The sequence below is a fragment of the Ammospiza nelsoni genome, chromosome 15 (genome assembly GCF_027579445.1).
Source record: "Ammospiza nelsoni isolate bAmmNel1 chromosome 15, bAmmNel1.pri, whole genome shotgun sequence".
NCBI classification, from domain to species: Eukaryota; Metazoa; Chordata; class Aves; order Passeriformes; family Passerellidae; genus Ammospiza; species Ammospiza nelsoni.
Genome location: NC_080647.1, coordinates 6,182,006 through 6,196,637, shown reverse-complemented (window position 1 = coordinate 6,196,637; position 14,632 = coordinate 6,182,006). Strand labels below are relative to the sequence as shown.

At 54.1% G+C, this 14,632-nt stretch overlaps 1 protein-coding gene across 1 annotated transcript in view; it reads left to right on the top strand.

Moving 5' to 3' along the window:
- The first annotated feature begins 6,170 nt into the window (after positions 1-6,170).
- Positions 6,171-14,632, top strand: part of AR (androgen receptor) — a 40,280-nt gene continuing 31,818 nt past the window's right edge. The window contains exon 1 of the mRNA XM_059482978.1: positions 6,171-7,215. Coding sequence (XP_059338961.1) covers positions 6,305-7,215 — 911 coding nt within the window. The 5' untranslated portion in view covers positions 6,171-6,304. The remainder of the gene's footprint in view (positions 7,216-14,632) is intronic.

Below are 14,632 nucleotides of genomic sequence, written 5' to 3'. Positions count from 1 at the left end.
GCCTCCTCAGGCCAAGATTTACTGCCCTAGAATGATGTCACTAACAGGTTTTTGCACTATAAGTCAAAAATTTTCAATACTAATTGAAAGGCAGCAGAAGATAAATCACTGAGAACCTGTTCCACCAGCAGGTTACTTTTGTGCTGCAGGAGAACACGTGGGGAACACAAACCCATTTGGCCTCTCTGGGTTCTCTGTAAATTATTCTCACCTCTGTGCTGCAGCTGTCCTGGTGACTTCAGACTCCTGTGCTTAAAGGTTTATTTGTTTTGATTCACTGGAGGCACTTTGGAGACACTACACTACCCATATTTATGACTTTTTTTCGAGGTCATCTAAGAGAGGCATGCTGTGATGAATACTTTTCATCTCTACTGGTTCCCTTGGGGATGCACTATTCTAGTTTTCTCCTTTAATTTACTACCAAGCACACTTCCTCCTTGTACCAGAGGGGCAGGGAAATGCTTCAGAAAGTGCAAGAAGCAGTGAACAGCAGCCAGGCCTGGATTTACCTGTCCAGGGGTGAGCCCAAGGACACCCCTGATCCACCTTGCCTGTTATCCTGGGGTGCTGTGCAGTCTCCAGTGGGGAATGCAGTGGCAGCATCTCAGCACCTGCCTCCCAGTGAGTGCCCCAGAGTGTGTGCTGTGCAGGAAAGGATCCACATACAGAGGAGAACATGGAAACTCTCCCTTTCAGAAGCTTGCCTGGCTCTAAAGGCAATAAAAAATTCTTGTCACACCAGCCCATGCAGGAAGAGCTCCATGCTCAGTGGAGGGAGGCAAGGAGCTCAGAGTCAGCAGATGGGGAGAATGCAGACGGAAGTCAAGGTACAAGAGGAATGAGTTAAAAAGGCACGGGAGGTTTTCCTGATGAAAGAATGGACACCTCAGAATCCAAGTAGCAGCAAAAACATGCCTATGAAGTAAATTATGCAGTCTTTCCCCTCTAGGACATTGCATCAGAGTTTTTGTGAGCTGTGCTGTAGCAACATGAAAGAGGTGTGTTGTTTTATTGAAGTTTCCAATGGGCAATTTTCTTCCCACAGCAGCTCTTACATTTGATCAACACAACCTCATCCTCTCAGGCCCTCTCAGCTGAGCCCTGGCACACACCTTTCCTCTCTGATATTCTTTAGATGTGTTTAAACAGCAGTGTTGGAAATTGGAGTGTGCAGTGACCTCTGAGGTATGCTGGGGAAGGGCTGTGCCTGCTGAGCACAGCAGCATTAGGAACTGTAGATAAAGGAAAACATTCTGACACTTCTTGAAATCCTCAGAGTATTCAAACAGTCAGCAATAACCAAACACAGCTCCTCACTGAAGCTTGGATGAATCCTGACCTGCTGAGGGCAGCCCAAAGTGCCCACAGGTTCCAATGAAGCCACTGAACCTTCATCAGCCTCTGGCATCTCACTTTAGGTGGGCATTCCTGCCAGGCGGTGGGAGTGGGCTTATCCCAGGCTTCTCCCAGCTCAGGCTGGGAAAATGGATCTGCCACTGTTGTTGCCTTGGACCAAATATCATACTGGAACTCATGACAAACTTGTGTATCACCTCCCTGGCTCCTGAGGAACTCCAAACTCTGCCCAAAAGGCAATTGTGTAAGACATGGGAAAGGGTTCAAATGTGTGTTTCATTAGGAGTGAAGATTTGTGTTGTTCTCAGCACTGCAAGGATTGATCAACTGGACCAAGCACTTCAGTCAGCTCACTAAGGTGCATGAACAGGCTGTTCTGAAAATCAGCCTCCGAGCTGTCAGAGAAGGAAAACATGCTAGAGATTCTGTGGAGGTGACAGGGATGAATTTGGGCAAAGAGAAGAAAAACACTTCAGGTGACTGTAACTGTTCCAGAAGTATTACCTAAGACATTGCTTAGCCCTGTATTTAAGGCAGGATTTGTTCCAAGATGCAAACAAAGGCATTTGAGAGGCTTTTTACAGGTCTGTCTCCCTTTGATGCTGCTGGACAGGGTCCAGCCAGGGAGTCCTGCTGGGAGCCAGGGCTCTGTCAAACTCTTCTCCTGCATTTTGAGAGGTGACAATGCTCAATCCATCCTCCCTTGCTGAGAGAAGGCTTGCAGGGTGACATGAGCGCAGCTCAGCAGGATCCCCTGTCTGATCTGTCCCAAATGATTGATCAAAACTCACTGTGAGGGACAGATGATTCCTGCTCCAGGGGCACCTGAGCTTTGGGCTTTGTTGGGTAAAAGCAGCATCAGTGTTGGCCACTGAGGAGAGGTGCAGGGAAGAGTTAAGCAACCTGTGCCCTAAATGAGAAAGGTGGAAGCTATGAGAGATGTGAGATATTATTAATGTTCAGAATTAAAATGGATGAAAGTGAAAACATTGTCTGCACCTTCATGCAAGGGCAAATTTTAAAGAGACTTAACCCACCCATGGGAACTCACATACCTGTCTGATGAGACAAGGCAGTCAGCAGTCCAGGATTGACACAAATGGCTAAAATATTTTAAATCTTAAGAAAATTGTATTGTATAGCTCTAAGCAGCTTAAGAATAATAGAGTGCACAGAATAATGAGGAAAGCTGTGGGAGGCAGCATTAATGAGCCTGGTGTTTTACAGGCTCCTGCCTGGTTGCTGTCCACAGGTGTGGGTGGTGGAAGGCTGGGCTGGCTGCTCCTGCAGCCCTAATGGGCTCCCAGCCTGACCACAGCATCCAGGGGAGCACAAAGCAGTCTCTCTCACCTGTTTGTGCTGCTTTCCCCTAAATCACCATGCCTTCCTTGCTGAGAGGCAATTAATGAGAGCAGAGGCACATCCCAACCTGCACAGGCACCACTGAGGCTCAGAGTGCCTCTGGTTCATCCAGCTGCCTCTGCCTTGGTGAGAGTGGGATATAACCCTTGTGCTTGAGATCCTTTCTGAACCTCTGCCATCATTTTCAATGCTCCACAGAAGCAATTCCTCCTTTTTTATGCAGCTGGAAAAAACTCCATGAGTTCACCATCTCGGGGATGTTGGCAGGGCAGGTTCAGAGACAGGTTCCCAGCTGTTGACATCTGCTCACAGCTGGGAGGGTACAGAAGGAGGAGTGTAATCAGAGTAATTCAGTAAGTGATGGCTAATGGGTTATGCCTGCAACTGGCTTCAAGGAATGGAAGCAAAACTGTCAGAGTCTGTGTTACTGGTCTCATTTTACCAAAGATTAATGGTGAAAAATGATTGATTCTGTTCCTGGCGAGTTCTGTGGAACTGTCCTGATAACATTTGAGCTTTCTGTGGCTGTAGATTTGAGTTCTTAGAGAATCACCTGGTTTTAAATGTTTTTTTCAGGCAGCAAAACAAAGGACCACCTGTTACTCTTGGGTCTGGAGGGAAATTTTTTATGGAATGGCCCCTATCTCTGAAAAATGTTGTTTGCTGCAGTTCTGAGCAGTCACACAGGACATTCTGAGCCAAAGGATTTTATCAGAAAAATTTTTTTCTCGGTGTCCAATGTTTTTGACAGCGCTTTGTAAATAATCACCTTGGTACTGATCCAGCAAAGCACTTAAGGGAATCCTTAACCTTAAGCACAGGAGTATTTCCTAGATTTCATTGGGACTATTTATACACTTCAAGACGAAGATGTGTCAAAGTGTTTTGCTGGATTGGGTTTCCTCAGCATCTCCCCCTGCCCAAGCTGGAGCTCACTCTGCTTTCTATGAGGCCAGGCAGAGTGCCTGCTCTATGACACACTCGAGTCCACCATCTTCAATTCTTTTAACTCCTTCTGCATTTAAATGGACTTTGAACTGAAAGACCAAATTGTTGTTGACATAAACAGCTCAAATCTCAGCCTGTGCAGAAAGTCTTATTACCTGGATGGGATGTTAAATTCACACTTTAATAACACATTTTCACATTTCACAATAACACAAAATCACATTTACAGATACAAATTACCTGAATATGTGTTGCTGGGGGAATGGGAAAGTATAATTGAAATCTATATCAAATTCAAGCTGAGAAAAGGACATCTCTAGAACACTGTGTGATGACTTCAGCAACCAAGTATAAAGATTAAAATTCACAGATCCTTTAAGCCTAACATATGCAGTTGTGCACATATACAGCCAGAAAATCCACTAACATTTCATCAATTTTAAATGAAACGTGAGGACCAAGTTAAAAAAATAAAACCCCTGGAAGATGCCTGTTCAAGAAATAAATTAAAAACATCTTTGCCACAGATCATCAGTCAGAACTGAAGTGTTGGCTGTGCAGGCTGAAGTACACAAACCATTTTGCAGTCTCGCTTTCTGCACCTCTGCAGGGATCAACATTCCAAAATCCCCACAGCAACACTCAGACAGGGGAAAATGCAGGGCCCTGTGGATGCTGCAGAGAGGGGAAAGGGCAAGGCAACACAAACAGCACCACAGCCAAAGCTCCAGAGCCAGGAGCTGCGGCCCCAACAGGTTCCATCCCAGACAGGATGGTTGTTTGAACATCAGAATTCTGAGCTGTGCTGAGGTCTTTGCAGGTTGTGGTGTTCCAGGGTGTACAAGCTGAGGATGTTTCCTCCTCGTGGGAACAGTGGGGTCAAGCAAAGCTCTCTGATCTCAGCCCATGTCTCGTTTGAGGCATAGAGGCTCCTGTTCCTGCAGTGATCCCACACTGCAGCCCCAGCCCTCAGCCCTTCTCGATACAGTTCTTGAGGCTGACAGTGAGAATCCTCCCCTAGATGTTCTCCACAGTCTCTCTCTGTATTTCACTCCAGGAGCCTGTCAGCTCCGAGAGGCTGGAACAACAAACTCACTGGAGCCCACATCCACTGGGCAGCAGATCTCTTACAGCATCTCCCTTGGTTTTTACCATCTCGGGTGTCAGCTGAGCTGCCTTCAGCACTTTGGGGCTGTGGGACTTGGCAGCAGAGCTCGCACGCGAGGGCTGATGAGGTTTCTCTGCAAATGCTCTTCCTCGCTGGTGGCCAGGGGGAGCAGGGCACAGTCCTGGGCTCCCCACAGCCCCGGGGGTGGCAGTCCCTGCCCTCAGCAGTGCTGGGCTGCAGAGGCACCGGCAGTGACCCCCTCCCCACGGCGCACATCCCTCCTCTCCCTCCCCCAGCTGCTCCCATCCCGCAGGCAGGATGGAGCACACTGCCAAATTTTGCTTGGCTGGACTTCGATTTTTATTTTTATCTTCCACAGCTTGTAAAAAGGCTTTTAAAAGATGGGATATGTCTCTCTGTTTTCCCCACGGGCTCCGCTTATTTATGACTTTTTTCCCTTTGTCTTCAAAGGGGCTCAAAGTAAGGGGCTTGTTTTAAGCTCCCTCGAATGAAAATGATTCCATTCCCAGGTTTCCTAGGGATGGTGCCTCCCAGAAGTTGCTTTAGGATTGCTATTCCAGGACCAGCAAGGGGAGCTCAAGCCTTGTTTACGGTAGGTCCCGCACTAATTCTCTCTGCCAGCGAGGTGTTATTCATCCCAGTGCGTGACCCTGGCGGGGATGCCCCCGGGATGGTTCGTGCTGTGCCAGGCGGGGGCTGTGGCACGACGCGGGGCGCTGGGGGGTGGAAGCGGGCGGCAGGAAGGTCCTCAGGCAGGAACCGCACCAAGAGCTGCGGAGATCTCCTCGGGCCCAGCCGAGGGTGGGGAGCTGTGAGCGCCGACACGCCAGCGCCAAAAGGAGCATTTTTCTGACCAAGTCCGCCCAGCTGCGCCAGCTGTCAGCCGTGGGGAGAGCGGGGGAGCAGCGGAGCCGGCCCGGGGCGGGTTTCCCGCACGCACCCGCTCCATCGGCAGCCCAGCTGGGAACCCGGGCGGCCGCCGCCCCCATCCCCGCCCCGTCCCGCCCAGCCGGGGCGCGGGGCCGGGCGGGCGCTGCCCCGGGGGCCGCGGTGCCGGGCGATGTCCCCAGCGGGCCGGGCCGGGTACGCTCATCCAGCTCCGAGGAGCCGAGCCCGGACACTGCGGCGGGGCTGCGGCTCCGGGGCCGCCGCCGGGGCCGCCCCGAGCCCGGGGCCGGCCGGGAGCCGCTGCCGCCGCGACCGCCACAGAGTTAATCGCGGCGGAGCCCGGAGCGGGGCGGTCTCCCCGCCGCGCCTCCCTCCCCGCGGCCGCCCCTGCCCGCCCCTCGCTCCGCCGCCGCACCTGCCCGCGCCCCCGCCGACAACTTTCCCTGCCTGTTGCGCGCACCGAGCTGCGAGCCCGGCGGGCACTGCCATGGGCGCCGCGGAGCAGCGCCGCGGGTAGGCGGCCCGCGGGGGTCGGGCCGGGAGCGCTGCCAAGGCTCTCCGCCCTCGCCTCGCTCCGCCGCCGCCGCCGCAGCGATCGCTGCCCCGCGCTCGGCGAGCATGGAGGTGCAGCTGGGGGTCGGTCGCGTCTACCCGCGACCGGCGGGCAGGACCTTCCGCGGGGCTTTTCAGAGCTTCTTCCAGAGCGTCTGCGACGCTTTCCAGCCGCCGCGAGAGGAACCGGGCGGCGCCGGGCAACCTCCGCCGAGCGCGCCCTGCCCGCCGAGCCCCCGAGCGCCGCCGGACTCCCCCGCCTGCCTGCCGCCCCCGCCGGGCTGCCTGCCGGCCCCCGAGCCCCGCGTCCCCGGTAAGGCGCTGCCGCCCGCCGGCCCCGCCATGGGCTCGTCCTTCCCTTGCACCGGAGAGCTGAGGGAGCTGCTGGGCGAGGCGGGTGCGATTCCGATGCTGCCGCCGCCCGAGACCGAGCCGGCGGACAAGGAAGATCCGCTGGGCGACAGCGCCCGGCAGCTGTGCCGCGCCGTGTCCGCCTCCATGGGGCTGGCGCTGGAGGCGCTGGAGACCCCGGCCGAGCAGCTGCCCCGCGAGGACTGCATGTTCGCCGTGCCCGCCGGGCCGCCCCGCGCCCCCCGCCCGCCTGCCCGCGACCCCTCGCCCGTCTTCGAGGCCGCCCTGGCCGCAGAGCCGCCCGCCGGGCCGGGGCTGCCCCGCGGCTTCGGCCGCGTCAAGCTGGAGAGCGCGGCGGGGCCGGCCCCGGGCGGCGGCTGGGGCGGCCCGTGCCGCTTCGGGGCCGAGCTGGTCCCGCCGGGCCCCGCGCCCCCCTGGCCCACCTTCTTCGCCGAGGAGGGGCAGCTCTACGGGCCGTGCCCCGAGCCGCCCGCCGGGCCCGCCGACTGCCCTGCCGATGCCTGGTACCCACCGGGCCGGGCGCCTTTCGCCGCGCCCGCCCCCGGCATCAAGAGCGAGGTGGAGCCCTGGGTCGAGGGCTACGCCGGCGCTTACGGCGACCTCCGGTGAGTACCCGCGTCCCGCAGCCCGCCGGCAAGCGCTCCCTGCGCCGTGCTTCCCGCCGGCATCCTGCAGCCCGCCGGTACCGGCATCCCGTGCCCGCATCCCTCATCCGCCCTCTGCACCCCGCCGCGCTCACCGCGGGTCATACCCGCTGTGTCCTGGCTGTTCCCGCTTTGGTCTCCGCTGCCGAATCTTCCCTTTTGCCGCGATGCTCTCATTTGGGGCTGGCGAGGTGAGGTCGTGCCAGGAGCACCGCGGTGCGCGCCTGGTGTCCCCGCCGTCCTGTGAGGTCGTTGCGTTTATCTCGTTTCCTCACGCATCTGTTATCCCGCTGCTCCTGGCCGCTGGGAGCGGGCGAGATCGGGACGCTGAGCCCCGAAGCACGGACGGATGTTGACATCGAGTTAAAATCCTCCCAGCAACTTGTCCCGCCGAGAGCTGCCTGCGCTGTGCAGAGCAGGAAACCCCGAATGTAGTGGCAGAGAAACATCACCTGCGCTTCAGGGCTGTTTTAAGTACAGGTAGAAAATGTGTTTTAAAGTAGAGCTAGAACAGGTTTTGGGAATGAATCAGAGGAGGGGAGATTTTTTTTTTTTTTTTTTGAGAAGTAGGATTCAATCAAGAATAATTTTTCTTGGTGGATTAACTTGAAAAAAAGTACATGAGCCACCTCTGTAAAATACCTGTACAGCGTTTAAAGCAGTGTGCACCTGCATTCTCACCTGTCAGCACAACAGAATGTGGCCAAGTTGATGGAAATGGGAGGGAGAAAGGGCTGCCCAAGGGATTTTCTGCTGGCTCAGAGGCAGCCCCATCCAGGAATATGTGAGGCCTCAGCTGGGGTTTGCATCGTGGGAGTCCTGCATCCACACACTCACCCTGTGATGCTTGGGATGCTGGGAGCAAAGGCTGAAATGAACAATTAGATTTTACCTCTAAATTAGCACCAGGCAAGTGCACTGCCTCTGGCCTTGTTTCTGTTTTAAATGCCTGGAGCTTCATTTGGGTACCGGGGCAATTTCCATCCACACAGTGATTTACTGGGGGATTGTACAGAGATGTCAAGGGCTTGGCAAAAGAAAAAAGAATAAAAGTAATGACAGGTCAGAAAGAGTGCAGCTGTGAGCATCATCCAGCTGTGAGCTTCGTACGTGGCAGGAGCTGTGTGAGCTCTGGGTGTGTCTCTGGAGTCTGGATAAATCTCTGCTGGAATCAGTGCAGAGGAGGCAGGGAGGAATCCAGTTGGGAAGTTCAGCATTGGGGTGCTGGTGCTGGCGGCGCAGGTTTGCTCCGTGCGGCCGCTCTGCCTGCGGAGCTGTGCTGTGTGGTCCTGCACAGCTGGGAATGTCACACTGAGGAGAGCAGGTGTGGCTCCCATGGAGGTCTGCAGGCAGCCTTGGAGGCTGGACCAGGCAGCAGCAGGTACATTCTGCCCGGGTCTTGCCTTAGAGATAAGCAACATCTCCCTCATTCCTGTGGGAAGTGCTGTGCACTCCTCTTCCTTGCAGCTCTCTTGGGTGTGCTGTGCCTGCTTGCCCTAGCAGACTTCTGTGGGATCAGCAGGGTTGGAGCTGGCACAGCAACCTTTACAGCACCAGTGTCTTGTCCTTTGAACTCCAAGGCTTGTACAGCACTGCCCTGCTGCTGCAAAGGTGTAATGGAGGGACATTGTCTCTCTGTGCTCAGATGTAATTTCCAAACACCGTAAGGAAAGCGGAACGCTCGGCATGGTCTGGCTCAAGCTGTGTGTGTTAATCGCTGCCAGGTTTACATTTTATCCTAGCAAAGTCTCCATTAGCTTTGCAGCGTGCTGCTGGCCCATTCCTACAGATTTGCATTTTCTCCTGGCTCTGTGGGTGCCAGCACAGGAACAGCCTCTGCTGCTCTGGAGCGGGGATCGTGTACCAGCATCCCAGGCAGCTGCGCCTGGGGGAAGGAAGGTTTGTGGGAGCTGAGAGGCTGTGTAGTAAAATTCCCTGATGGAAGGATGACTGGCCTTTGGACCTGCACCCCTGTGCTGTCTGGTGCAAGGTCTGCTCTCCTGCCCTACTTGACCTTGCACATGAAGCTTTCCCCTTGAACCCTCAGAGGATGCAGCCTCAGTGTTCTGTGGGGACAGTGAGGGCACTTCTGGGGCAATGGGCACCTCAGAGCCTTGTCCCTCGAGGTGCTGCTGGGAGCAGAGCACACCCAGGCCCCCTTGCTTTGGAGAATAAAGAGCATTTCAAGGTGTGCTGCTCCTACTTTCTTTCCTCTCTGGATGGTCCTGCTGTCTGCCAGCAGGATCGTGGCTCTTCCCTCACGGATGGAGTTCTCCCAAGCCCCAGTTCTGCCCTGCTGCAGTTGGGACCAGGTATGGGTAGGTATTTTTTGAGTTAAACATCCTTCATACGACACTAAAGCATGAGCAGTTTTTAATATTTGAGGGAGTGTCAGGGTTAGGAGGTGCTGGCACATCTCAGAAACACAATTAATAACCACAATGTGGTTATTAACACAATTGGGTTTAATTTAAAGCTTTTGGTAGAGTGTCCCTGACTGCACCAGCCAGGCTTGCATGTAATTAGCAAATTAATTGGATGTTTTGTTACTCTGGACTTGGAGCTGTTTATCTTTTTGCTGTGGTTGTTGCATCATTACTACCAGTAGTATTTGAGGTGACAAAATAACCTGTTTCAGGAGCAAGATGGAGCATTGTCAGAAGGCTCTGCCATCAGAAGACAAATTACAGTGGTGGATTGGAGGGGGTGGCCTCTGGTTTAGATGAAATGGAATCAGAGAAGGAGCTGTTACTGAAGCAATGGAATCAAAGGGGAGAAAAGGATTTAAGGGGCTTTTGGCTCAGGAAAATCTGCTGTCCACGTAGCTTCAGACGTTTTTAAGTGGCATTTGCTATCACTGCTGTTACCTGGTGCTGATACTGGTTGGAATCCTGGTGTTTGCTGCTTACATCTGCCTTTGGTTCCCTTCCCTAGTCTGGCTGTGGTCAGCTTGGGCCAGTGCCACGTGTTCATTCATCACCTGGCTCCATGGCTCTGTAATCGTTTCTGCTCTGTAATTGTGATAGGCTTACAGATAAAACCTGCAGTAATTCCTTCCTATGGAGGGAGGAGATAAGACTGGCAAAGAGAGGAGGGAGTGAAGGGCAGCTGTTGCACTGAGAGATGGAATGAGGCAGGAGGTCGTGCTCAGGGCTGCTCTCACTCCCAGTCTGTGCCCGGCAGCAGCTGCTCTGGCATCCCAGAGGGGGATGGGGACCCCCAGCGCTGCACTGGCAGAACTCCAAAGCCCTTGGGAAGGGGCTGACCCTCCTGTCTGCTGTTGTCAGTGTGACCTCTCTGCTCTGGCAATTGGCCAGAGGATGCAAATATTTCTTTGAAGACAAGGGGAGCATGGCAGAACATCATGTGGGCAGCTGGTCCTTTTGGCCCCTATGGACACATGGACAGGGAGCCTCTGGCGGCCAGGGGAGTCGGGGGTGTGCTAAAGCTTGCTTCAGTTCCTGATAAATGGAGAAGAGAAAAGATAAACAAATTTCTTCCTCAGCACCTCTCACCCTTTCCTTGCTCACAGGACAACTATGATAATCCAGCTGGAGCTGGAATAGAGAACTCAGGGCTGGGTGAATGTGAGCTGGCATGATAGCAGGCTGTGCAGGGTGCGTGTCTGTCATGGCTGGAGCTGAGGTTGTGAAGTAGGTGATACTCTGGGGCTGGGTAACTGGAGCTGCAGGGATGTTGGAGCTGTGCTCAGCAAGGAGAACCCCTCAGGACTGGGGGAGCAGCCAAGGACTGGGCACTGACCTGGAGCACAGCACTGGTGTCTCCTTTTTCTCACTTCTGAACAAATATCAAATCTCATAAAATGGTCTCCTTGTTTTCCCCTCCCTCCTCTGTCCGTCCCTCCCTCTCTTCCCTGCTCTCCTGTGCTCCAGCTCTCCCTTACTGCTGGGAAGGGGAGATGGATCAGCTCTCAGGGGCTGGGTGTGGAGGGCACACATGTAGGGTGAATGTCCCTGTGGGACCCACCAGCTGCTCTGAGGGTACACAGCATCTCTTTGTCTCTTCACTGCTCAAAGGCAGGCTTTGCCCCATCCTCCTCTAGGCTTTCCCATCCTATTTTCTAAATATCTTGGGCTTTTGAGCTCTTACACCCTGTGGAAGCAGCTTCCACAGTCTTGCGCTTGGTATTGGCAGTGAGTATTCCACCCTGGCTCCTCTCAAGTGCTGGTTGCAGTGGAAGCACAGGCTTTATGTGGCACTTGGTATTGGAAGCAGCAGCTGCAAATCAGAAAATTTTGCCAAAGAAACAATCCACAAAAAGCTTTCAGAGTGTTGCTGGGTCGGAGTCACACAGGTATTTTGTGTCTTTTCTGGAGGATTTGGAGCTGGCAGCTGCACAGGATCTGCTCATGGCAGCTCTTCTCCTGCTTATGCAGCTTTTACATTCTTCCGGTTGTTTACAGATTCCCTATTGCACAGGTGTTTATCCACTGAACAGATGAGCACCACTCCCTGCAGCCAGTCTGGCATTAACATTGGTTTTCCTCATGGGAGAAATTCATTCCAGTTAACTGAGAGCCAGTTCACAATGGGAAGTGCTTTGGTGCTGCTTCTGAGGACAGAAGAGCATGTCAAAATACGGACAGGAGAGAGATTTGGAACAGGAGAATGATTTGGAACCGGAGAGTGTGTTTTGCAGCCCAGGGGACAGGAGTCAGGATTCCCTGTGCAGAGATGGGTTTTTCCCCCAGAACAGGATCCCTGCCGTGGGCACAGGTACCATACCAGCCCCAGGGGCTGGGCATCAGCGGGTGCTGGAGTTGGAATCCTGTCCCGAGGCACGGAGCCCACAGTTCCTGGAAGTCGCTGCCTCTGTGCGGTTTCTCAGAGCGAGGAAGGTGTGGGACAGTCCCGGGAAGAATGAGAGCAGAAACAGTGTAGCGAGGCAGGCGATGTGAGCGGTGTCCCAGGGGCGATGCCAGCTCCCTCCCCCTGCAGCAGGACCCTCCAAGGCCGCGCTGGCTCCAGCAGAGAAGAGACAAGAGCCCGCTCTGTGTCCGTGCCAGGCGTCACCTCCGGGTCCCCACGGGCGCACATTGCCCATGGGCAGGGGGAGGAACGGGCTCAGGGGAAACTGGAGCAGATCAGAACTCAGTCTCTGCATGGGAGGAAAGCTGGAATCACTGCCATGCATTGCAGGAAGAAATCACAGAATTCCCCAAAATATTGGGAATCTCGTAGTCGTGTTTTGGTGTGATGAAAATGATTTCATTACACAGGGTTAAGAACAATTTGTAGTAGAGAGCAGTTGCTCAGTTCTTTGTGTTTTTCTTTCATTCCCATGAATTCCACTCTTGGCACGGACCTTCATTCATATTTTATAAATTGCTGTTTGAAGGTGGCTGTCCCAGTTTGCCTGATCTCCATTGCCAGTTGCTGTCTAGACTTGGAGCACTCCCTGGAGCCTGCTGGGTTGGTGTTTGCAGTGGATACTTTCTGCTAGTGATTGTGGACTAAAATTACAAAAGAAAGAAATTGTATTTATTTTATTGTCCTGTGAACATTTAAAATTTATCAAATGAGTGTTTACTGAAAGAAAACTATTCAGTGGGAGACTTTCTATGACTTCTAGTAAAAACTATTTGTTTCTGAAAGCTGCCCTGGTAAATCCCAGAGATCTGTGCAGCTGTGGACGGCTCTGGAACATTGAAAATATACAGGAAAAATGAAGATTCCTCCTTGCACAGCTCCTCAGCCTCATTACTTTGTGCAAGATAATTTTATTTTTGGAAGATTTTCTGCAAAAGGCACGTCTGCACATCAGACTGGTGCAAAGCAAGTGCCACAAAGCCATCATGGACAGCCTGGGCCAGCTGGGTAGGGCGGCTTTGTGCCACCACGTGCATGTAGTGACGTGGCACAGGGGGCACAGGTACCTCCTGCTGGGGTCATCATTGGGTCAAACATGGGTATTGATCAGATTGATCTGCTCTCACCTTGGATGAGCCCAGCTCTGCACCATGATCATAGGAAAACAGCAATGGCAACACTTCCTGTGGGGGTACTGGATCCTTTCCAGCTCTTTCTTTTCCTCCAGAGATCCAGCATGCACAGGAGGCATATGTCTCATCTCCTATTGTAGCAGAGCATTTGTAAATGCCTGGTAAACAATTAGGAGGCAGATTTGGTCACATCAGCCCTTGGTGGGTGGCCGTGCAGGCGTGCCCGGTGGTGGCCCTGGCAGTGGCTGGTGGCCCTGGTATGGAGCGTGTCTGCACACTGTGGGGACCAGAGCCAGCCCTGTTTGTTAACAGTGCTATGAGGGAGCTCATTGAAATGAAAAGGAACTGGCCCAGTTGTCATGGCAAAGACTTGTGACGGAGGTTCTCCATCCATATTCTCTCGCTCTTCCAGTGCTGCCTGCCTTCCCTGATCTGCCTGTGCTGCTCATCCACCTCCAACCACCCTTAATCCTCTGCCTGCTCTGGGTGAGGGGCAGGGGGAGGCATGAGCCTCTCTGGGGAGACCTGCTGGTGGGGGGAGTCCAGCTCACTGTGGCCAGGTACCTGCAGTGGGCAGTGCCTGTGCTTTGTTCTGCTTTAAATCCAGCCATTGCAACCCTGTTCCTTCTCGCCAGCGTTTTCAGGTGAGATTCAAATTATCCTCTAACAGTAATAAAAACACTGCCAGCAGTAGGACTTCACTGCTGAAGCGCTCAGGAGCAGCGATTCTTTCAGCCTCCAGGCAGCTGTGGAAATGGGAATTGTCCCTTTTCTGCGGGCTGAGGTCTGACAGCAGCCCCAGGTGCATGAGTGCCGCAGCCCTGGCTCAGTGCTGGGGTCCGTGCTGGCTTTGTGCCGGTTCCTGGGGACCAGCCTGCTGGACCTTGCACCCCTGCATGGGCCCGCTCACCTCCTGTGGCCCCGGTGTCCCTGCACAGCCCCGGGACAGTGTTTGCAGGAGCAGGGTTACGGGAGTGCGGCATCGCGCCCGGCATCGCTCCCCGGGGACCCGTGCAGAACGGGGCAGGCTCGGTTTGCCTGGGGTCAGCTTGGCTCAGCTGCTCTCAGGGTGCTGCTTTGCTCCCTGCTGAGCCTGAACAGAGGCCAGGGAGAGCAAGGTCACCTGCTGCACCCTGGCTTGGAGCTCCCCAGCACCCCCTGCCCGGGGCCGCCGCTGCCAATAGTGACAGAGAAGTCAGGTGCTGACACGTCCTCAGGAGTGGTGGGATTGGTCTCTAGGGACATGGACCTCAGATTAAGTGATTTGCAGTAATAGAAATAATCTGAAAAGTATATGCCAGTTCCCCAGGTATTTATAGCTTCTGCCCTTTTCCCAGGCCGCCCGGCCCCAGGCAGCTCGGGTGTCCACAGGGCTGGATTACACCCGTGCTTTCCACAGGTGTCCTGGTGCCTTC